At 40.1% G+C, this 25,605-nt stretch overlaps 1 protein-coding gene and 1 long non-coding RNA gene across 2 annotated transcripts; both read left to right on the top strand.

Moving 5' to 3' along the window:
* Positions 1 to 13,634: 13,634 nt before the first annotated feature.
* On the top strand, positions 13,635 to 14,174 carry LOC135467544 (luciferin-binding protein-like). Its single transcript, XM_064745315.1, has one exon. The coding sequence runs from the start codon at positions 13,635 to 13,637 to the stop codon at positions 14,172 to 14,174; it is 540 nt and encodes a 179-aa protein (XP_064601385.1).
* Positions 14,175 to 17,991: 3,817 nt separating this feature from the next.
* LOC135466132 (uncharacterized) lies at positions 17,992 to 22,815 on the top strand. Its single transcript, XR_010444094.1, has 4 exons — positions 17,992 to 18,058; positions 20,317 to 20,510; positions 22,024 to 22,055; positions 22,648 to 22,815. It is a non-coding gene; the product is annotated as an uncharacterized LOC135466132 (long non-coding RNA).
* The last annotated feature ends 2,790 nt before the right edge of the window (positions 22,816 to 25,605 follow it).

The following is a 25,605-nucleotide window of genomic DNA, read 5'->3' as shown; positions in this document are numbered from 1 at the left end:
AACTGCGTGACAACTTTGTGAAGCTAAAAGTCAGTAGGTGAAATTTAATAACGAAAGAATGCAAATTACACCCATTGTAGAATATAAACAGAAACTGTCAGGTCCATTTTATTTTTTCAGTTAATGGTGGCTTTGCACATGGGCATTACAACGTATACATTTTTACCATATATTCAGATATTATCAGCGATTTGTGGTGCACAAGATGGATTACCTTCGTTTCTGAGGTATTATTTGTGATTACCTTTTGTGAACAAGTGTTTCTTGTTGGATTTCTAGATGTGTTGGTGACGTTTTTATCGACTTTTATGATGTGATGCTGTTATGACAGACTACATGAACTTTAACTGCTATTGAGTGATATTTCTGAGGGTATCAATACCAAAGGAAACCTAACTATTATCTTTAAAACAGTGAGTATGATGCTTATTAACCCTTTCCGTCACCCAAACTTTACACCTTGTCTGTTTTCACACTTTTGGACTTGTTATACTAGGTAAATTGGAATAATACAATGGTTACAGGATTTTGAGCTATGGTTATTTATGTAAAGTTTGACGAACTACATGTAGTTAGCTATCGATTAGTCAGGCTTGATATGAAATTACCAATTATTGTCATAGATTACTCCGATCCATTGTCTCAGATTGAATGACCAGTTTTTCCTATGAAAACCCTGCTGTCATACGTTGTTGGAGGCCGTAAAAAAGGAAGTTGAAGAGATGTCTGAAATGGGTATTAGTCATTAGACCATCAAGTTTAATGGTTAAGAAAGAAGATCAGCATTCAAACCTGTGCTACATTTCAAACTATTACCATTTTTGACGCTGAACCGATGTCCAATGCCGAGGAAATTTTTGCTAAGCTTGGTGATTTCTTGTTTAAGCTTGATTTCTGTAAAGGATACTGGCAGATACCATTATCTGAACGGATTTCACCGCATTTTGCACACCATTTGCATTACGCACATTCACACGCATGCCGTATGGGTTGGTAAATGCCGGAAGTTCGTATAACCGTATGATGAGACTGTTGTTGAAGGATATGGCCGATGTTGATAACTGTTGTTGACGATTTGCTTGCGCATACGGTGACTTGGCAGGAACATGTCGTTCGCCACTGGAAGTTGTTTCAGCGTATTGGCAATGCTCATTTGACGGTTAGGCCGTCAAAATATTTCTTTGGATATCAAAGTTTAATCTATATCCTTTTTGTCAGGCTTTTTCCTTTCAGACCGATCAACAGACATTGTCTGCTTTGAATACATCTAACCTAACTAACGATTAATGCGTTGGGCCTTGTTTCTACAGAACCTTAATTATCGAGTAGAGGCAATCAAATGTTAGATCAATGTCGGAGATGATTTTTTGAGGGGAAGCTCAAATGTACAAGAATGAGATTTTCCCAGGAGTTTAAACCTGTATTTATTTTTTTGGCTTGATAAATACATTCTTACAGGGCGAAGTGAGGTCACAAGTGGAATTGTGCCATTGTATTGTTATTCTGAGCTAAAATCTTTGGGATTGAGATTGTGATTTGTTTTTGTTTTTTTTTTTGGCGGGGTGTGAGTGGGTGGGGGGAGTGGATGTGTCATAGTAGTACAGCCTGTTTGTGGTTACTTGGGTCTTCGTGTTACTATGAGGTGATGTGGCCAGTCATTATAGTACAGCCTGTTTGTGGTTACTTGGGTCTTCGTGTTACTATGAGGCCTTGTGGCCAGTCATTATAGTACAGCCTGTTTGTGGTTACTTGGGTCTTCGTGTTACTATGAGGTCTTGTGGCCAGTCATAGTAATACAGCCTGTTTGTGATTACTTGGGTCTTCGTGTTACTATGACGTCTTGTGGCCAGTCATAGTAGTACAGCCTGTTTGTGGTTACTTGGGTCTTCGTGTTACTATGAGGTCTTGTGGCCAGTCATAGTAGTACAGCCTGTTTGTGGTTACTTGGGTCTTCGTGTTACTATGAGGTCTTGTGGCCAGTCACTGGCTTCTTGTTATTTTAATGAAGCGTATTTCACTGCCATAAATGTGATAAATTATTTGGTATTTCACTGGAGGAAGCCTCTGGTTGTTTTTTTTTTTGGCCACGGATAGTGTACTTAAGGAACAGTCTTTTTAGGTTGTGGTTCTCTTCCAGCTAAAAGCCCAGTGACCGTTGTCGACTCCAAAGTCTCCTGCCCTGCTGTCAGCTGCCATGAGATTAAATATTGAACATCAGCCTTGTGTCGTCTGTTATTTTTTTGTGCGTTGTACCCAGTTCAGATAGCTGCTCGATTTTGGTTTTAATGTTATTCACGTTACCGACAAAACCGCGTGACACTATCAAAATGACTGTCTCTAAGCAACCTACGGATGGTCGTGGGTTTTCCCCGGGCGCTGCCCTTTTTTCTACCACCATAATGGCATCATAATTCCCCCAGTGAAATATTAACACTCAACGAGTGTTAATCAGCAGTGGAAGAAGGCTAGGTACCAATTTTGAGTTATTATCTCGACATCTTGACTTGATGTTAGAGTGAAAAGTGAAGTAAGATTTGTTGGTGGCGGTGCTGAAACATGTCTAATTGCTACTGCTTATGACAAGCGTGTGAAGCAGGCTGGTAGATTGGCGAAACACATATTCCGAATCTAGAATATCTATCGTGACTGCCTAGTTTCCGATTGCTTGAATGATTGCTGCTGGTGGTGCGGAAACATTGCCCTACTGCTACTGCTTTTGATAAATGAGTGCTGCCTGTCTGCCGTGGATTAATGAAATATGTGTCCCAAGAGCGTGTTATATAATATGCCTGAATGCGGCCCTTTGCCGGTGTGGTTGTTTGCCGGTGTGGCCGTTTGCCGATGTGGCCGTTTGCTCGTTGCACTAGTCTTTCAGGAGGATAGTAGGCGAGGTCTGTATGTCACACTGGTGAATCGACTGCAACATTATGCCAGGACATGAGTGGGGGGTTGGCACGTCCATACCCAGTTAAACCATGGTTTCATGTTAAACTTTACCAAAAAAATATAATGTAGAATTTAAAAATTAATGTTTCACTCGAATGAAACTCTAATCTTGTTTTTATTAGTGATAGAAAGGCTACCCTTCTACAATTTCTTTACCACACTCCAGATGGCGGATCTTCCTCACCTTGAACATTTCAATCTGAAAAGAAAAAAGGAAATTTTCATTTAAACATTTTCCAATAGGTAAACGCGTGCTTTTATATAACAAAACTTTAAATTCTAAAACGAATAGGACTTACTGTGCCGTTGATCTATTGAATATTAAAAATAATGAATATGCACTATAATGAAGGGTAAATATAAAGGCATCATCTTATAAACTACTCTGGGATCAAAGTCCGGGCGCTCCGGTTTTCTCCATTCATAAAACTGACCGCCATTGTATAAGTGAAAAATTCAGTACATGCCGTTAGATAAAAATCAAATAATAAAGCGAATAAATTTGTGGAGCAAACTGTGGCTTTTAGTCATTATCTAGGGCCTATAGTTAACATAAAAGTCTTTTGTTCTTTTAGAATGTGTTGGGTTATAAAGGATAAACTATAATAAATAAGTGTGCTGCTAGGGCAGAGCAGTGATATTTTGAAAATTTTCAACCCAGAATAACATTAGAGGCAAAGAAAACTTGAACTGAATTATATATCAGACTGAAAACCGTTAAACACTCTTCAGGAAAATAGTTGGATTTTTTTTTGCTTGAACTTTTCCAACCGAGTCAAATAATTTTAAAACATCACATTCTATTTTGATCTATAGTGACCCAGATGTTATCACTGACATCACATACATATTCACATTTTGGTTTAAAATAGCTCATTTCGAAGTCCATTCGGCGAATGCATTTATTGATCTATGTGCATAAGCATTTTGAATGATGTAAAGTAGCAGTCTGTGTGTGTTAGGTGGCAAAAACCGGATTTGCTTATGTCCCATATCCCAATATAGTTACTTAAGGCCGCCCGTACAATCCAAAGTTTCAAATGCATTTTAGTAGGTTGAAAAAATTCCAGAAGTACACAGTATTTAAGTACTCACAGTATTTCACCTTACATATATTTCCCACGTTAGTGTTTTCTGTGCATTAAAAAGAATGTCTTTCGTTACAGTGCATGATGTCTTTCTTTAGGTGACCAGTTCTGTACATCCATTCCGCATACGTTAAACTTCCTATAGACAGTGCAGCTAAGTGTGAGGTCAATTGTTTTCCGCTCGTATCGCCCTCCGAGGTACTGAATAACACTCCACTGGTGCGTGACAAACTCTCTACTAGGCAGTGCCGGAGACCTGCTGAGGCGCGCAGGATTATCGTCCGAAGATGTGAATATAGTTCCGTCGACAGACATATCCTTGTTTGCAAGCGAAGATGCAGTCCTCGTGTTTCAGATATTTGAACATATACTAGCTGTGAAAAGTGTAAAGTTTATCTTGCAATATGTAACCTACCCCTGCAGAAGAAAATCAACTTGTTTAAGAGAGTAAATATGCCATCAATGTCATCGACTGGTGTCGACGGTCGGCACGCTAAATTTGACATACATTTGTATTATGCCACACAGAACCATGCAACAGATATTTTACAGTAAACTGGCCAAATTTTAGCATAAATTTCACAAACCAACGTGACTTCCTTGTAAATAAAGCACTTGCAATTGCGCTCACTTCTAGCCTAGGACATTGCCCCAACCCAGGCAGACAGCAGTCTCATGTAGCTGTGTGTGATCTTTCACCCTTTAATATGTCTTATAATTTGTCGCGTTTGTATAAAGGTGACATCTAATAACATCATGTACTCATATTACTGCAAGGATCGTGTAAGCCTCATATCAAAGAACTGAAAAAAACGCAACCCAAACACGTATGTTCAGGTCAGAATCAGGCATCACCAGACTGCAGACATTTCACTGTAGGCTACTTCCGGTTGACAGGCATGTGGACCTAGCTGCAGCTGACGATATATTCAACAAGTAACCCGAAATGGATGGTGTATTTTTTTTAACCTGACTTGTATGTTTGCGAAGTTTTCAAGATTAGTCTATATCATTGACATGCTCTGTTGATGGCCGCATTTCCACCCGGAAAATTATACAGAAGAGTAATTTACACAGAAGCAGTGAATCCAGCGCCAGCAATCAGTCTTGAGAGATTAATTACTCCTGTTGTTTACAGGTTTTAAAACGATACAGTGTGTGTCAGTTAACAAACTTTGACATTGTGAGTATTATTTACTTACTCCAATAGCACATGCTTATCGTTCTTCAATGTTGTCACTGCTGGACACTAAGACAGACATCTGTCTTAATCCGAGATTAAGCCTACAATAATCCGCTTTGCTGTTGCTGCTTTTTAAACACCCATGATATTTTTTCATACAAGTATAGTAAACCAAAACATTACTGTCCAACTGAAAAACAACAACAACATCTCGTAATAAGGTATAACCTATTCACATACTTTTTGTCTCAACTTTTGTTCAAGTTCTCAAATACAATTTGATGTCTGAATTCATCTTGGTGTTGGTGTAAATCATGTATTGTTAAGCATGACTAGTAAATTAACAAAGTGGAATGAATTCCATGAAGGTATTTTACAATTACAATAGCGGCCAATGAGAATAACCTGCGGGAGAGTTGATTTGTTCAAACTTACAATATACTTATTCAATTTAACGATTTTTCCATTTTGTAACGCCTTGTGCTTTGATTTCCCCACAAATTTTCTCCTCTGTTAAGTCATCCAGATCAGCATCTCGGTAGCGAAACACCTTATGATTCATGAAGTGAAACGAACATCGGGATATCCATTATTGTCTTTTACCAAAATGGTACATGTTTCTGCCTCGCTTGGCCCTCAGAACTGAAAGGTTAGAGCATGGAATCATGACTGGGCGGTCCGGTGTCAGTACGAAGTGACTGGTTGGAATGTCATGTCTTGTGTCTTCGGTATGATACTTCAGCACCGACGGAACTTTAGCGGCAATGACTCATCCTGCCAGAAGAAGACGCAGGATATGTACACACACCTAATGACTCCTCGCCGTCACATGACTGAAAAATTGTTAAGTACGACGTTAAACCCCAAGCATTCATTCAGTTGTTCAGAGTTTAATTGCTGTTTTTTGCTACATTCGATGAACACGTGACCAGATCTTAGCTTTTTAACCTGCTTAACCTGACCTCTTAACTCTCAATGGTTTTACCTAAGAAGGGCCTCTGTTTTAGATGTTTGTTTTTCGACGATTTTTCGTAGAAAGTAGAAAAAAACGAGACCAATTTTATACATCACCATGTAATTCATTAAAAATGCAAAGTGCCAACCAGGGGAAAACTCGCTCTGTGAGTCATCAGCATAAAGAGAGACGAAAATTCCACGCCATCCTCGACATTATTTATATACTCAAATAGGTTAAGACGAAAGAAATAACCCACTCGATTCATCCAACAGCCACCGTCCAAACATCTTAAGATCTCACTGAAATGTCCAACTGGGAAAAGTAGAAGTAATAATTCATATATGATGATGTGTAGTAAGATTGGTGCTCGGACATTCGGACCGGCGTGACCAGCCGATTGATCGGAGCGGGCCCTCCGACCATCCGTCTGTAAAGAAATAAGGGCCAAAACAGAATGTCTCGCAAGAGCAACCCGCCCTCAGCCACGAGGATCTCGTCCTGCAGTGCGGGTTGCAACCCTCGGCCAACAAGTCAATCCCCGGCTGCTTCTCCCACAGATCGGGAGAGACGATCGGGAAAATTGTGGGTCTATGTATTCACCGAGTTGGAGTTGAATGTCAGGAAATTCTGTTAAATTCTGTTAAAAAAGGCAAGGTAAACTATTTGCTGAGACAACAGTGTAGCTGTGTTACTGCGTGGAATTTAGCGGAGCTATTGTAAAACAAATTACTCTCCACGCTCATTAACCAGCATGCCACTTGATTCTGAATAATTATGACCTCACCCGAGATAATGCTTGGTGTTGAAACCAGGCTTATGGAATTTAACATTATAAATTAGAAAAAGTGTCTTAACTGTATTTTCCTTTCAATGATATAGAGGTACAACATATCAATGTGTACAGTGTGTGTTGTTACGTGTCACTAACGAAAGGCAATTTTGGTAGCGAGTGTGACCGATTTTACAGAAAGCTGAGTATAGGCGACTGCCTAAAAGAAATAGGCTATAGTACATCAGACAAGGTCTCCCATTGGAAGTTATACCATTATTGGCGTCATACCGTTTACATCGTCATGTACCGTAGATAGCTTATCTTCCACCCCCTGGAAGATATTAACTAAAATTCAACCTTGAAAGAAGGAAAGTATTACGAGTGAATCCAAACAGTGAGTTTATAATAAAGTGTTTCGCATACAGCTCAGGCTAAAAGTCAAAACCAGACAGGAGATTAGGGCGATTCTAGTGGTGTTGCAGAGAGTTCCTAGAGGGCTTGTAGACGGACAGTCACCCTCAGTCAGTGATCCGTCTATTGTAACTGATCACACAAACGTGCCTGAGCATTGGTACGCCTAAGCGCTGGCTGTGGGAAGTTGACGACGGAAAATATAGTTCTTTGTTAAAATAATTTAAAAGATTTTTGAAAGACTAACAAACCATATGAAACTAAAGTAAAATATCCGATTTGTGTGCTTTTGATCGCAAAGTGGCAATCTTCCTTTAAGCAGTGATTTACGAGTAAACCCACTGGGGATTTGTAATGGATCACCACGACTGCTAAAATCAGTTCATTCTTCGTCTCCCATAACATGTTAAAAGGTGGACAAATAAATATCTTTCGTTTCTTCCGTAGAAGGTTGTGCTTGTTGTGGGAGTCCTTTGCCAGTGAGAAATTATCTGCCACTCAGTGACTTAGAAAACCAAATTGACACTATGACTCTGAAACGCCGTGCAACAACAGCAACAACAACGCGGTATTAGCATATGAATTTCATGTACCGAAGTGTTACAAATAAACACACGACAAAGGACAAGTTAAATTTTGTAAATATGACTGTAGAGAATTTGTAATTTCTATACACTATATCACTGACATGCTCAATGACGTGGGTCATTCATATAGTGCCCGAGTGGTCCTTTATATTCCAAATCACCACATGATTTTTTACGTGCTAGAAGATCGGGCACGGAAGAGGCCATTGCCGAAACAAACGCTGCTCACGGGAGGGCCATGAAGGTTATGATTGCTAGAGCACTGTAACATGTTCTAAATGCGGCCAGAACCACATGACCTGTTCCCGTAAGTGTTATCATTATCGAACAGAAAACAAAATTGTAACAACTAAGGTTAAAACTAATATTTGTTAAGTAGGAGCACGTAAAATCGTCGTTCCCTTAATTAACCCTCTACAACCTTATAATACAAATGTGGTCAAGAATTTCTCCATCTCCACTGGAACACAGATCGTATTATTTATTTATTTATTTGATTGGTGTTTTACGCCGTACCCAAGCAGAGTCCGGGGGAAACCCACGACCATCCGCAGGTTGCTGGCAGACCTTCCCACGTACGGCCGGAGAGGAAGTCAGCATGAGCTGGACTTGAACTCACAGCGACCGCATTGGTGAGAGACTCCTGGGTCATTACGCTGCGCTAGCGCGCTAACCAACTGAGCCACGGAGGCCCCCTGGAACTCAGATCGACATGACTTGGCCCATAAATACAGATAAGCCAAAACTGTTTCAGATTTCCTCTCCTGTTAAGTCCTCCGAGGCACCACTTCAGATCAATCTTTCAACTCAAACTTGTCAAGCTGATATTTCTAACAACTTCGGTGACAAACCTCTAAATCATCTAAGAATAAATTGAAATCTATTAAAACCTCGTGGTCCTTCAGAGCGTCCCTCTAAGGCCACTAGGGACCCAGTCCAAACTTGTGATGGATACATCACACGCATTGCAGAGATTTGCTAGCGAGTCTCCCGGGAGAGGCCATCTTCGGTCCAAACGCAAACACAAAAATAAATCCTCTATTCGTCTCCCTCCATAATGTGATAGAATTATTCAGTTCCAGGTTTAAAGGTTAATATTATTGAAATATCAGGTTGTCCAGTCTTTACATTCAATTGTCCTATGTCTTCCGGAGACTCACGTGAAGACATCTGGCAAAGATAAAATAACTCTTAAAATTATATCCGGTTCTCTAGGTTTCCTAGGATTTGGATTTACTTTGTTCATATCAATCCATCATATGTAGATTAAAGTCCCAGTAAGGGCATTTCGTTCGGTCTTCGTATTTGGGACCTTATTGTGAAAGCTAACATCAAGCTAGAGCACATAGCTTCTGTGCCTTGTTCGGATTCTCCTCCCTGTCTTCTTACACAGTCTAAGTGGATATATACTCTGCGTAAGTATAAGAAAGCAAATACAAAACCTCGCATAATTCAGCAAAGTTTTGCTGAAATTAAGGCTGAATACCCGGATTATAAATTTATTTATATGATGGGGGGGGGGGGGCAGGGGGGCAGCTGCGACTGTCTTAGATCAGCGAGCCACTTCCCTTTGTCTTCCACCCTTATTTTCAATCTTCGCTGCATAGGCCAGGGGTTTACTTCTGGTCTTATCATCTGTTTCTTCTAGGCGTGCCCAGAGGGTAATTACATGCAGTAACTCGGTCTCGTGCCTTTCAGCAATAGGGAATAATAAGTTTAAAAATTCGTTTATTGTTGAGATTTTAGCCTAATATAGGAAATCCATTAAAAAGAGGTAAGGATGTTATATTCTGTGAATACCAAGTTGTATCGGTATTCATGCAAACACTATCGTAGGTAGGGAGGCTATAGCTGTCCTTAATAAAGCAATATCTCAGATGTAGACACCATATACTGATTTTCGTTCAACTATTCTTAAGTATATTCGTCGCCAATGGCAGGGTAAATGGAACCTTCAGGTCATAATAAACTACACGCTATTCATCCTGTCATTGTCTATTATTCTTATACGCACAATTTGTCTCCGAGAGACCAAGTAGTTTTAATGAGATGTCGTACTGGACAATCTCGTTTTTTTATCCTCGATGGGAGCAGTGCTCCCGAGTGTGTTGGATGTGATGTTCAATACGACATTAAACATTTTTTAGTTCTGAGTAGACTTTGCTCATGTTTGGCAAATGTTCCACACAGTCCACTCTATATTCGATTTTTTCCACAGCATTCTGGCGATACTGTCATTAAATATTTAAATTACATCTATTTTTATTTTATTTTAAATGTTCGCACTGTCATATTGAAAACCATTCACTGTCTCCAGTTTTGGGCATATTCACGCCACGATATATTGACTCGATTCGATTCGTTTGATTCTTTGGTATCTCCGTAACAACAAATGATCTAGAAAGAAACAAAAGAGCCACATGCATAGGATGAATAGAAGAAAATGGTCTTAGCACAGTTTTGACATTTTCTATGGCGTAAACTAGTCCCTATCTACAATATATAGCCTCAATCGTAACAATTCACTATTTCACAAGGAGAAGCATGGTGGGAGGCGTTTGTCGGAGTGTTCTGTCTTTATTGATGTTTCTCTGACTAGCATCCAAAATCCATGCAGTCCGGCACTTTGGCCTCAGACCCTGGCATGGCAAGAAAAGTTAGTCATGCACAACTGGTTGAACTGGGTGCAAGGTTTACCTCAGAACCGAGGAGTGCTGAAGTACTTATTTAATAACAGAAATATTTTTGACACAGCATAACTTTCTACACTGTTATTGTGCACCTAGACAAAATATATCAGAATTTTGCCTACTTTGAATAGCACTGAAATCTTTTGCCCAAAGATGTTACCATAAAATATGGTTGTCACGTTAGGCTGATTTTTTATATGCTGTAGAGAAAAGCGCAAGCTGCATGTGGTTGTATGGCAAGGCCACACGCGAAAGTTATACATTTTGAGGTTGAAGTTCACAAATTTACTACTTAAGCAGTACTAGAAATCAAAAGGAAAGACAACAAATTATTTTAGATTAGTTATTTTGGAAAACAGGCCAAACGGCTACTGCAGTTTTGTTCTGAGGAACACCGTAACTCTGTAAATCAACTTTTAATCTGGAATCATGATGGACCCATGGGAGGCGCCATGTTACAGAAACCCGAAATACGATGTACCCCAGGCTGATGACAAGACAGTATTCGGGTGACGCCTGCCGAAACAGGTGCATTCCTGTGCTATAGAAATAACTCGCGCCTGACTGGTTAACATGGCAGCACATTCTATTTTCACAATCTCAACCATTTTACTGACTTTGAATGCGATATCTCGTTTATGCAACACCACACAGAAATAAAAAAAGTTTGCTTTTGAACTTGGTTTCGGATACTTTATAGATTTACATTCAGTCTAGTGTCTTCTCTTTTAAATGTATAGGTCTCCTCTCCATCAACAATATGGAAACATTCGCTAGAGTAAAACTCGGATTAGTTGCGACAGACCAGGCTAATACTGCACATCTTTCCTAAATAAATCTTACCACTCCTACGTCTTTTATATACTTTGTCGATCCTTACCTAGCTCTGACTTTCATAGCGATCGTTAGTCCAGGCGCTCGACCTGATGATTGACAGGTATACTGGACTAGGCGGTTATTGCTGTCAGTTGCGCGTGCGTGACACGTCTCCCTCTATCGTTAACAGCTGTTAAAAAACCGACCGAAGCCTGTGTCTGTTACCTTTTATGTGACAAAGTCAGTTACATTCATATAACTTTTAATAACCCATTTCCCTACATCTGTGAAACTAATAGAAAAACAATACACCAGCTGCATATCCAGCTTAGATATTAGATTTGTAAATTTCAATCTGAATTGTCCCTTTTAAGGTATTTATACTCTTTAATCTAGATGGAAAACAACCTTTCTTGATCAAAGACAATTTTAGTAGCCTTTTTTTATGATTAAAAGATATTATAACCTATTAGTCCCATCATATTCTTACTTCAATCGCCAAGTCTTTGTGTGGGTTCTATTATTGTTTATATGTGGAAAGCATATTTAGGTGTATCACTAGTCACAAACATGTAGCCGTTTTTAATTATGGTAAAAAGTATTAATCGAGTTTCGAGATATTTCCGAATATGTATAGGGTGGTAACTCTAAATTCCACTTAATACAGGCTATACCACACGCGGAACTATAAACTTTACAGTCGAATATAGTTAGGAATATATTGAGGGATTATATCTGTAAGGGTATTCAGGTTTCACGATCATTCTACATATCAGGAACATAGCATGTTCGCTATACGCTCGGAAAATCATCAGACCGAGGCAGGTCAGTACACATGACCTTCTTCGGAGCCGTTCCACTTATATATAAACACTCGAACTCGATTTAAATATTTTCGTTTCAATTGGCCATTGTAAGTGTGCATGTATCTATAACTGTAGACTATATAAGACTATTCCCTCAACTATTCCTTGCCACTGGTCAAGTCCTGTGTATCTAGTTGGAAGAAGCCATTTGAACTCCTCGCTGAGTATTTCAAATTTTCTGTAAGCAGGTAAGATTGACTGTAACCTATATGTGCATATAGCCCTTGTTCATCACTGATTATTTTCACGAAGACTCTCGAGAATCACACAGTAGACCCACTTTCAGTTTTAAAGTTAAAGGCAAAGAAAACATTATCTTGAAGTATGTGTCACGTGAAAGACCATTAAACACGGCCTCTTAAAATAGTTCCATTTATTTACTTATGTATTTATTTATAGCAAAATGCATTTGAAACTTTTGATTCTACGGTGGCTTTTTCTAGCCATGTTGGGATCATGCGACCACTGACGTCACATGCATAGGTCTATACACATGATGATGTATGATTGCATTCGCCGAATGGTTTTGCATCGAACTATGTCCAAAAGAAAATATGGAGGTGATGTAACTGATACCCTCCATACAATCTGATGATTTAAAACTATTTATGGACAATGTTTAATGCCCTTTCATCTGACAAAGGCTCTATACTTCATTTCAGTGTTTCTTAACAACTGCCCGTATTTTACCGGGTTTTAATATTTTACATGTATTTCTAATATTCTCACGGCCGTTGCCTTAACATAGTTTCAGTCAAGCGGAATATTTCGGCTTTTTAAAGCACATGATAATCCCACACTGGAAACAGACCTAAAGTTTTCAGATTAATAAAGCAATAATGGTGTTTTGGTGTTGAGCGATACATTCAACTAAGAATTTCACCTAACTGTGTAAGACTTGGTCAGGTCTATGGATGAATGAAGCCGGCGAGCGCGGAGTAAGCTATCACAGGGTTCCTGGCAAAACTTCCAGACGTAGTCAAACCCAGCACAGGTCGATGCGAGCTCTTGACCTCAGTGCTGGAGCCTGTCGGTAGTGACAAGGAGAACACTTTAGGTCAACTAGCTAGCAAAGAACCACATATGGAGTAATATAAAACATGTACATTAGTTTAATGATTGTCACTGTGTGTCCACGAAATGTGTATAAGGGCACAATTGAATATAGGTGGAAAAGGTTCTACGCCGTATTTCAATTAAACATATTTATACCTGAAAATGTATCCAAATATATCGCGAATATTATTCACACATATTTTTCAATTTATACTGGTACACTTGACAAAGGTGGTTAACTCCTTTTATGTTTGCAGAAATATGGCCTCAGAGTACCCTCAGTTTATGGTTGACAAGTGGAAATTGGCTTTCCAGTTCTTTGACGTTTCAGGCGATGGTCTGATGACAAAGCAGGATCTTGAGCAAATTGCAGATTATATCTCCATGAAGACCGGTGCTTCACCTGAGAAAGCTGCCCAGACCAGACAAGAATGGGTGAAATGGATTAAATATCTTCAGCCAGACCCTTTGGTACAAGTCAACGAAGACCGTTGGATAACTACTTGTGCCGAATTTTGTCGAGACACGGAGAGTTACGCCCGGCTGCTCCGCGCATGGGCCAGCGACCTGTTTGATAGTATGGACCTAAATGGCGACGGGCAGATATCTTTTGAAGAATTAAAGGTGTTTTACGGGTCAGTAGGTCTCAGCAACGACGGAAAGATCCAAAAGATTTTCCAGGAGTTGTCTAACAAGTTAGAAAACTTCATAAGCCGAGAGTCTTTCGTCCTTGATCTCGTGCGCCATTTTTCATCTTCCAACCCGGAACATCGACCTGTCTTCATAACACAGGTGAAATAGAAACATCCAACAGTCAGTGTAACCTAAACGTACATGCAACGGGGTTTCTCTTCCAGTCGCTATATGTATTTGACATTTCTTTCACGACATATTCAACAGTTTGTACATTCATTAAGTATACGATGTCAGTCAGTGATTCCCGGTGAGTTACTAAAAAACTTTCCTAGGGAATCCTATGGTATCTTATTGGTTGAAGATAAGATGTTTACGACCAGTGTAAGAGGGTATTTGCAATCGGCCTCAAGACCATCGTCTGACACTTACCATCATGCAAATATGACGTATATCAAGGTTATATACACGAACAATGGGGGCAGCCTTTTAACATTTTATATATATATATATATATATATATATATATATATATATATATATATATATATATATATAAATCTAATACACGAATATTTATGGTATAATTACGATTAAGATTTTCATTTCGATGTTGGGGCCTCCGTGACTCAGTTGGTTTTTGCTCCAGCGCAGCGTAATGACCCTGAAGCCTCTCATCAATGCGGTTGTTGTGAGTTCAAGTCCAGCTCATGCTGGTTTCCTCTCCCGCCGTACATAAGAATTTCTGCGAGCAACTTGCGTATGGTCGTGGGTTTTCCCCGTGCTGTGCCTGGTTTCCTCCCACCATAATGCTGGCCGCCATTGTATAAGTGAAATATTCTTGAGTTCGGCGTAAAACACCAATCAAATAGATATTTCGATGTTTAAAAATAGTCATAGTAACCACAGAGCCTCGTGGTATCGACGTCTATTTTGTAATCTACTATCCGGAATATAATTGTTGTCTATTCGTCTGTGCAATATATTAACGTTCCAGTTAGCAGTGTGTGTTGCATACATATGTGTATATCCCCATGCTGAAAATAAAACAAAGGCAAGTGCATGTCCGTTTCAGTTGCCTGAGTACTGATGCATAGATCGATGTTGTTTGGGTAGAGCCTTTGTATTGCATTGTTTTCATGTTATTGTTTATTATATGCAATAACATCATTTTTGAGTGATTCTGTAAAAGTGACGTCTAATAAACCGTTATTAACATCACAGCATTGTTGTTTACCTTTTATTCTACATTAGTCGTGGTGTGTGGGGGTGGGGGTGGGGGTGGGGGGGTCGTTGTATTGTATTCCGGATTTCATCGGTTACATATGACCATATATACCACAATGTCGTCGCTAATCTCCATGTTGCACACTTTTGCATTGCCAGTATTTCAGTTAACTTACCGCACAGGTGTATCGGCGGTAAACCCTTTGCTCATAAAGTTGTTGTCAAATACAGAAAACACGGATGTATATTATCTGACTATTGTATATCTCCATGCATGCAAAAATGTTTCACCTAACTGTCTGTCAGTTAAATGATTCTCTCATTTGGGCTTGAAATGGGCTTGGTATAAAACCTTCGACCATTTGATCTATTTATTTAACTGATTTGTGTTTTTCGCCGTACTCAAAAATATTTCACTTACACGACGGCGACCAGTATTATGGTGGGATGACGTCGGGCAGAGCCTCAGGGAAACCCGCGACCATACTGGCATTGCTGCCAGGCCTTCCCACCTTATCAAGAGCGTCTCCATGAGACGACTTGCCGAAGGCAAGTAAGCTGCCTCACCCGAGCCCTTATACTGATACGGGTCAACCAGTCGTTGCACTTCCCCTTAATGCTGAACTCATGCTGGCTTCTTCTCTGGTCGTACGTGGGAAGGCCTGAAGGACAGCATGAAGTTTGAAGGACACCTTTCCACGCAGGCCTACGGTTGGAGATGAAGACAGCGTGAGTTAGACCTAAACTCACAGAGAGTTTACACACTTATACACGCAACATGCCGAATAGAATAACCTCTATGAAAGTTCATTACTAAACATCAAACGAGCACATTGTAAACTGCAGGCAGAAAATACAAGGAAAAATGTAGGGCAAAAAAAGTACGGACTTTCGGAGTTTCATGGTCGACATGAATTAAAAACTTTCGAGCGACCTTCGAGATCGACCTCAAGATAACCTTTGTACACGTACAGCCAGCCACAGGAAGACTGGATTAAGATTTTCACGAGATTGTCAATATACTGCTAAGTCGACCATCTTCCCTAAATGTAAATATCGATGTACCGTCATTAACAGATTTTCCCTTAGGCATCACACTGATTCCTAAAATTACTCTGCATTTGCCGATATAGGCTTAGGTAATGAACCGGCACGTGTTTTTTTAATGAATTTAACGGCTATTTTTCTACACGTGACCCTTGACCGTGATCGAACTCGTCGATAACAGATATCCATAGTTTCGAGTCATTGCGGTTTGTGAAAGCAGATTTCCACACCAGGTTGTTTAAATGAGAGTTAATATAGGCATACGGCATTGCTGAGTGTTAATAAAGGTATACGGCATTTGTAAGTGTCAATATAGGCATACGGCATTGCTAAGTGTTAATATAGGTATACAGTGTTGTTGAATGTTAATGTTGAATGTTAAGGTATACGGCATTGCTGAGTGTTAACATAAGTATACAGTATGGCTGAGTGTTAATATTGATATACGGCATTGCTGAGTGTTAATAAAGGTATACGGCATTGCTGAGTGTTAATATAGGCATTGCTGAGTGTTAATACAGGTATACGGCATTGCTGAGTGTTAATACAGGCATACGGCATTGTTAAGTGTTAATATAGGTAAACGGCATTGCTGAATATTATGTTTGTTCAATTCCAATATATTGCCACATGCTTTGATAACGCCAATGCATTCACATATGTCAGAATTACAAGTAAGTGTAGGCAACTGTCTGTTAGGTTAACATTGAGGCATCTAGCGGTCTGATGGCGAACCCCTGTCTGTTGTATGGGGAATATTCTACGTTCTTAATTTAAATCCAGATTAAATGTACATGCATTTGGGGATATAAACATTATAACAAAGCTTTACCAAAACTCATATGTGATATCATTCAGGTACCTTCCATCCAAGTGCTATGTATATCGTGGATCTACAAGATTTCTTCCAACCAAAATACGCTGGCCGCCGTCGTGTAAGTGAAAACTGCTTGAGCATGGCGTAAAACGCCAATCCAATAAATAAATAAATAAATAAATATCTCAGAGTGAAATAAGAAGTTTCAACGACGTTGTTGCATGCAGTGGTAGTTGAAGCGCTTCGGATGATGATTTTATTTTTGGAATATAGGTTAATACTGAGCTCAACTAGTTTCCGATTAATGTGTTCCGTCTATGTCAAGGTCCTGGTTCCAACGACAACTAACTGGAATGGAATGTTCAAACGATGTGAACACAATACAGTAGTCATTCCGTTTCACTCACGGATCGAGTCATGGGGGTTTCTATTGAAACAGACCGCTTCGGTGGCCGGATGGCTAAGGCGTCTGCCTCGAAGTCGGACACCAGAGATCAAACCCAGGTCGGTTCACACCAAAGACTTTTAAAATGGAATTTGTTGCTGCTTCGTTTGGCTCTCAGCACTGAGAGGTCAAGTAGAGAAAAGAAACGTGACTGATTCGCCCGGTGTCAGGATAATGTGACTGCGTCAGGGTGTCATGTCTGGTGTTTTCGGTATATGATACTTAACTCAGTGGTGACAGCACTTCGTCGGCATGGACTCCCCCTGCTACTAGAAAACACATAATATGTAAGCCTACCCATAAAGACTCCACGTCGGAGGGATTTATATACACATGTTTGCCTCGTGTGTGACATGTCAAATCGTTCAACTTTGTTGCATCGCCTACGTCGAGAGGGGATTCCCCTGAGCCTCGCTTTCAACAAGCACCGGAAGCATGTCCCCTTATTTCACGAGGAAGTAATAAGTGTACGCAGGACCGACTTGTTGGCTTTCTTTTACTTTGTCATTTGGTCAGGTACGTTTATGTCTTGTTATATTTATCTAGAAAGGGTTAAAATATCGCATTGAAGGCTTCAACAACAATTATAAGTTGATTTTTCGATATTTGAACGCGAATCATAATTATAAAGTACTTTTGGCTAGTACTAAGGAGAGTAGGCCTGTCGTCAAGTGCCAGTAGTGGTGACTGTCAGTAGTGGTGAGTGCCTACACTGTGATGACGTCTTTACTTGGTATAGTAAACAATACAGATTAGTGGTCCGATATCAGGCCAGTTGAAGCTGGACAAAAGAGCCAGGCACTTGGAGATGCAGAGCCATGCAGTGTGCTATTTTGAAATTTTGATATTCATCATAACACATCAAGATAGGCTAACCTGATGTGTGTTACATTGCGGGACAATATCCGATGAGTAACAGTGGGTTGTTTGACTTGGAGAATGGCCTGATGTGTGTTACATTGACGAACCTTGGCTGATTAATAAAAGTGGGTTGTTTGACTTGGAGAATGGCCTGATGTGTGTTACATTGACGAACCTTGTCTGATGAGTAACAGTGGGTGGTTTAACTTGGAGAACGACCTGATGTGTGTTACATTGACGAACCTTGGCTGATGAGTAACAATGGGTTGTTTGACTTGGAGAACGACCTGATGTGTGTTACATTGACGAACCTTGGCTGATGAGTAACAGTGGGTTGTTTGACTTGGAGAACGACCTGATGTGTGTTACATTGACGAACCTTTCCTGATGAGTAACAATGGGTTGTTTGACTTGGAGAACGACCTGATGTGTGTTACATTGACGAACCTTGGCTGATGAGTAACAGTGGGTTGTTTGACTTGGAGAACGGCCTGATGTGTGTTACATTGACGAACCTTGGCTGATGAGTAACAGTGGGTTGTTTGACTTGGAGAACGGCCTGATGTGTGTTACATTGACGAACCTTGGCTGATGAGTAACAGTGGGTTGTTTGACTTGGAGAACGACCTGATGTGTGTTACATTGACGAACCTTGTCTGATGAGTAACAGTGGGTTGTTTAACTTGGAGAACGACCTGATGTGTGTTACATTGACCAACCTTGGCTGATGAGTAACAGTGAGTTGTTTGACTTGGAGAACGGCCTGATGTGTGTTACATTGACGAACCTTGTCTGATGAGTAACAGTGGGTTGTTTGACTTGGAGAACGACCTGATGTGTGTTACATTGACGAACCTTGGCTGATGAGTAACAGTGGGTTGTTTGACTTGGAGTACGACCTGATGTGTGTTACATTGACGAACCTTGTCTGATGAGTAACAGTGGGTTGTTTTACTTGGAGAACGACCTGATGTGTGTTACATTGACGAACCTTGGCTGATAAGTAACAGTGGGTTGTTTAACTTGGAGAACGGCCTTATGTGTGTTACATTGACGAACCTTGGCTGATGAGTAACAGTGGGTTGTTTGACTTGGGAGAACAACCTCATGAGAAAAAACTTCCCTGAACTGCTGAACCACACATTAGTGGCATAGGGCTACACTGGGCCTAGTCATTAAAACTATATACGTGTGTTAAGTGTAATGAGACTTTTCCATTGCTTATACTATGAGTAGCTATAAGCAGGAATTTTCCTTTGGCTCACTTGGTAGAGTGCTGGACTTCAGCTGTGAAAGTCCAAGTTCATTCAGTCCAGCAAAGTCTGTGATTTGGTCGATCAAATATCCTGCTCTTGAAAGTGGACGATTTAATCGGTCAGTAGGCCTCCCTTGCTATACATATACCTTGCTATACAATAGTAGCCACAAAGTGGGACATAACCTAGCGAACAAATTATGCATGATGAAGGTTATGTCATGACAGTTGCTACTGTTTTTCAGCCAGCAGATTGCTGGAAAACATGACATCAGCCACCTTAAGTGGCAGACTCACTTCAGTCTTTTCTATGCTTTCTATGTCAGATATACATATCTGAGTTTGGTGTACGCTGTAAACTATGTGTACAGGTATTTCATTGGGGATTTTTAAATTTCCTCCAAATGGCTTTAAACAAATATTTATTCTTTCCAAATCACTTTACAAAATCAAAATCTGTCTTGGTGATAGGTCTTCAGATAGCTTATGCCGTTTTAACATCGAAACTGGCCATTAACCACCTTGAAAGGTCCCACCTAAGCTTGCTCCTAAAAATGCACCATTTAAATAGCAGAGTGACTCCAAGGGAGGTAATTCCCTATTAAACCCTATTAAACAAACGCATTAAATCAATTTTTTGTTTCTTTTGTCTTTACAGGAAAAGGAAATCTGCTCAGAGCAGGGTGTAATCAGTGGAGTCAAAGTCATATGTTGACATGTATGAATAGAATGCTGGAGGGAACTACCTGAGCAGCCAGAATGCACTGCGTGCATTGTGTTATGACATATTATGACAGGGCATACAAATTCATCTTCCTGTACAGCTTTTGTCTTACTCTGATAGCACGAAATGTAAGTTGGTCAAGGGCCATACTTGTCCTCTGAGGACACAGATGTGGTTTCAATCACTAGACTGCATTGGTCAAGGGCCATACTTGTCCTATGAGGACACAGATGTGGCTTTAGTCACTAGACCTCATTGGTCACGGGCCATACTTGTCCTCTGAGGACACACATGTGGCTTCAATCACTAGACTGCATTGGTCAAGGGCCATACTCGTCCTATGAGGACACAGATGTGGCTTTAGTCACTAGACCTCATTGGCCACGGGCCATATTCGTCCTCTGAGGACACACATGTGGCTTGAATCACTAGACTGCATTAGTCATGGACCATACTTGTCCTCTGAGGTCACTAGACCTCATTGGTCAAAGGCCAGACTCGTTCTTTGAGGACACAGATGTGGCTTCAGTCACCAGACCTCATTGGTCAAGGGCCATACTTGTCCACTGAGGACACAGATGTGGCTTTAATCACTAGACCTCATTGGTCAAGGGCCATACTCGTCCTCTGAGGACACAGGTGAGGCTTCAGTCACCAGACCTCATTGGTCAAGGGCCATACTTGTCCACTGAGGACACACATGTGGCTTCAATCACTAGACCTCATTGGTCAAGGGCCATACTCGTCCTCTGAGGACACAGGTGTGGCTTCAGTCACCCGACCTCATTGGTCGAAGGCCATATTCATCCTCTGAGGACACGGATGTGGCTTCAATCACCAGACCTCATTTGTCAAGGGCCATACTCGTCCTCTGAGGACACAGATGTGGCTTCAATCCCCCAAACCTCATTGGTCAAAGGCCATACTGGTCCTCTGAGGACACAAATGTGGCTTCAATCAAAAGACCTCATTGGCCACGGTCCATACTTGTCCTCTGAGGACACAGATGTGGTTTCAATCACTAGACCTCATTGGCCAAGGGCCATACTCGTCCTCTCAGGACACACATGTGGCTTCAGTCACTAGACCTCATTGGTCAAAGGCCATATTCGTCCTCTGAGGACACACATGTGGCTTCAATCACTAGACTGCATTGGTCAAGGGCCATACTCAACTGCATTTTTTTCCCTGTAGTTATAATTTTCCTTCTTTTTCAAACCATTCGGATCACATACACATATCTGGGGTAGTGCACATTTCCTCAAACTTTGATGATGATTAAATACTATCCTTATTTTTGTACTTTCCTCCAAGATTTAAAAAAGATTTATTCTTACCATTAAGCTGACCGCTTCAGTGGCCTAATGGTTTGCAGTGTCTTTAAGGTGTCACATGGCAGCGTGTCATGTCTGGTGTCTTCGGCATGATATTTCAGTGGACTTGCCCTGCCACAAGAAAACACAATATGTGAACACACACCTGATGACTCCTTGCGACTGAAAAATTGTTAATAATATGATGTTAAACCCCATACATACACAACTTAAAAGGAAAAATTTAAAGTGACGTGGCCTTAATAATACTGCATGTACACAGAGATATATTTTGTTGAGTAAGTACAAAGTGCTTTTGTCTTTCTAGGTGTTAATGCAAGTGAATGCCCAAGATTCCATGTGAGTTCTTAATTTGTTATTTTTTGTTTTTATCAAATGCACAATAGAACCACTGAATTTTTGACCTCACAGTCAGTGTTTTTGTTCAGTATCATTGTAACAGCAAAACCTTGTACCTACATGTATGCTTTCAGTTATTGCTACTAAATTATGGGTTGAGATAAATGCGTAATGTACATTTCCATAGCTATTATCTCCCACCCATGGTGACTGTATGAACAGGGACTCTATCTGGTTTGTCTCAACTGCCAACAAAATCACACAGTTGCCACATTATTTGACGATGGCAACAGTTGATGCTCATTGTGGCCCATGACTTTTGAAGTGCAAAAACAATAAGAAAAGAAACTAAACTCAAGTGTTTTTAATAAAAACTCAATACAAAATTTAGGTTTTCTTTAATTTTGAGAAATTGATGAGAAAAACCTCTGATACTGTTTTTACCTGAAATTTCTTTGAACATATATTGAACAATATTTTGCTTTGATATTTACATGTAGGTACAATTAAGCAGCTCATTTTGTAAGTTGGTTGTACCATCTGTTGGTTGATCAGTTTACTTCAGGTTTGTTTCTCATATTCATTTTTCCAGTCACGACCTGTACAAAAGAGATGACGGGATGTACAGCTGGTGTCTCTTCTGTCTTAATGAGGACCTTCAACAATCAAAAGATTTTCAACAACAGTGTGTTGACCAAAACCCTACATTTTCTAAAAATGATGTTCTATGGTGCTATGTCAGAGGAAAACCTCCAAGTAAGCAGCCTGATTTTATGATGCACTTATCTGATTGTTGCTCAGTTCGTACCCAGTTCAGTATAGTGAGCCAGGAAGCCTCTCACCAATGCGATTGTTGTGAGTTCAAGTTCAGCTCAAGTTGGCTTCCTCTTTGGTCGTATGTGGGGGGGTCTTTAGCGACCTGCAGATGGTTGTTTCCCCGGGCTCTGCCTGGTTTCCTCCCATCACATACAGCTCTGTCAGCAGTCACACCCATCTCATTAAGGCTAAATGGACATGGGGTAAAGATAAAGAGTACATGCTCATTAATAATAAAGGCAAATTTATCCTTCCAGTATTTCCTTTTTCAGCATGTGACATGATTGAACTGCCAGAAAACACGGAGTGGAATGTCAGCGACCTTTTTCACCCGCGATACACGCACACATACGCTGTATTGTCTTGTAAGACAGGTTTTGTAAGGCATCCACCAGGAGAGCCGCCCAGTGTGAACCTGACCTGCCTGAGCACACGAAACTGGGATATCTCTGTCCCACGGAACTTCCAGTGTGGTATGTACAATACACGTACTTGATAGCAAACATGTTCATTTAAAGTAAAAGACAGCACCTGACTAATGTTTATGTCCACTGAAAGACTACCATTCAAAGTATCTTAAACAAGGAATGCACATTTTTTTAGATTTTTTTTCAACCCAGTAAAAGTTCAGTGAAACTTTGTCTTCAGCATGTCTCCATTATCAAGGGCAATGTGACGTAACATATACTCTAGCTCTCTAATGTTGAAGGTATTTTCCGTATCATAGTCTAAGCAGTAGCCTATGACAGATGAAAGGTCCATATGACAAATATAGTTTTCTGGGAAATTGGACATACTGGAAGAATATTTCTTCCTTGAACTGTTGATACAGTCGGCCTACTATTATCATTTACAAGGAACTCCGTGACTGTTTCAATAGCCTAACTGTAGATCGGGATATTTCTTTTTAGGTCTTAGCCTCCAGAGGAGTTGTGCTGGTGATTTTGACCCCAATTAAAAGTTTAGAAAATTACAGAAGGATTGTTGTGCAACTGGATTCATGATCCATAAATTTAAGTACCACTGAGGTTAATCCTGGCATTCTGCTGTTGCTGGATGTTATGCGTTAATTTTGTGGCGCTGGCTTCTAAGATGAAAGCAGTGCTGACCTTGTTATTGCAGATGTCAGAGAAAGCATCTTGGCTTGAACAGGGTCTTCTGATAATTTCGCTGTATTTTATAAAAGAAAACTGAGAAATCATAACATCTTTAATTAATTTTAGGGAGAGATGATGTCCGAAGAGGTTCTGTCTTCTCATTCCCATAAACCTTTGGCATCCCTAATGAATTTTTTGCTGACTCTTATATTTGTTATTTAGAAACTGCTGACCAAAAATTAAAATGAACAACAAAAAATGAATTTGAGGAGATGAATTCTGTTTGGGCTGAGACGGTATGCTGCTACCTGACATAATTTGTGATAACATTGGTGAATATTACACGGCGTGTAAATCAACTGATTTTATGTCTGTGGTGGTCTGTAAATAATACAGACCTGCCCCACAAGACTTTGTGAAATGGCCCTTCGGATATATGTAACAAAGTCTCTGTAAATAATCTCAAAATGATGTCTTACGCTGTAGTTTTGTGTTATCATATATCACTTCATGGAGCAAACGGGTAAAGGCTACATCACAGCTTAGGCCATGCAATCTGATAGCAACCGATTGGATAAAATTCTCAAGATGGCTGCCTCGACTAACAAAAGCCATTTGTGTAGTATTGTCATTTTGTCCTGCATGCTATTCATTGAAATATTATTAAAATAATAAAGTATAATAGTTTTTAGAAAGCTTGATTATCCTTTTTTCGATTGAAATATGTTTTAGCTAGATGCTGTCTTGTCCCTTAATCAAGGTAGGGATGTCCAACATCATCTACCTTGATTTACTGAACCATATTAACTCTTCAAAGCCCTAAACTTTCCTTCATAAATATGCATGACTCTTGTTCCAATCAGATGCCACCATAGTTATTGACACTGAAAGTTCAAATCAACATGGGATGTAGCTGTAGTGAGAAGAAGGATGTGTATTCAAAAAAAAATTATTTCACACTAGATGTAGAAGTGCAAGTGCAAGATGTGCTAAAGTGCTAAAGACTTGTATATACACAGTAAAGCAAGGCTGATTATGAAACCTGTAGCAAGCGTCAACCTTACTGACAGGAAGATAAGGAGCAAGATGCATGCAGGATGTGTTGACATGGTTGAGCGAAACGCTGTCTACTGTGTATCTGTATAAAGAAATTCACTGATAGAGTGGAGGAAGATATTCTATAGTGCTGGCCGGATGATTATGAATTAAAATCCAACCTGCGGTCTATTATTTTCGTGGTGGCTGTATATTATGGTGGAACACAGCAGCAGTCTTATCAATTATCTTAGATGAATACAAAATTATAAGGGGTCCACGCAGGTAGTCCTGAAATCATTCCAGTTATTAGGGATCCCGTTCTCCCGAACGGGATCCCTATTGTAATCGTTCTGTTTTTTCTTATTATTATTAGGGATCCCGTTCTCCCGAACGGGATCCCTATTGTAATCGTTCTGTTTTTTCTTATTATTATTAGGGATCCCGTTCTCCCGAACGGGATCCCTATTGTAATCGTTCTGTTTTTTCTTATTAGGGATCCCGTTCTCCCGAACGGGATCCCTATTGTAATCGTTCTGTTTTTTCTTATTATTATTATTATTTTTTTTTCACCGAGTTTGTTCGCATGGAAACTTTTTTAC

This window comes from Liolophura sinensis, chromosome 6, assembly GCF_032854445.1.
Source record: "Liolophura sinensis isolate JHLJ2023 chromosome 6, CUHK_Ljap_v2, whole genome shotgun sequence".
Taxonomy (NCBI): domain Eukaryota; kingdom Metazoa; phylum Mollusca; class Polyplacophora; order Chitonida; family Chitonidae; genus Liolophura; species Liolophura sinensis.
This window is presented reverse-complemented; position numbering and strand designations above follow the sequence as displayed.

Coding starts and splice junctions, on each gene's coding strand:
- LOC135467544 (XM_064745315.1), top strand. CDS start 13,635: ATGGCCTCAGAGTACCCTCAGTTTATGGTTGACAAGTGGAAATTGGCT.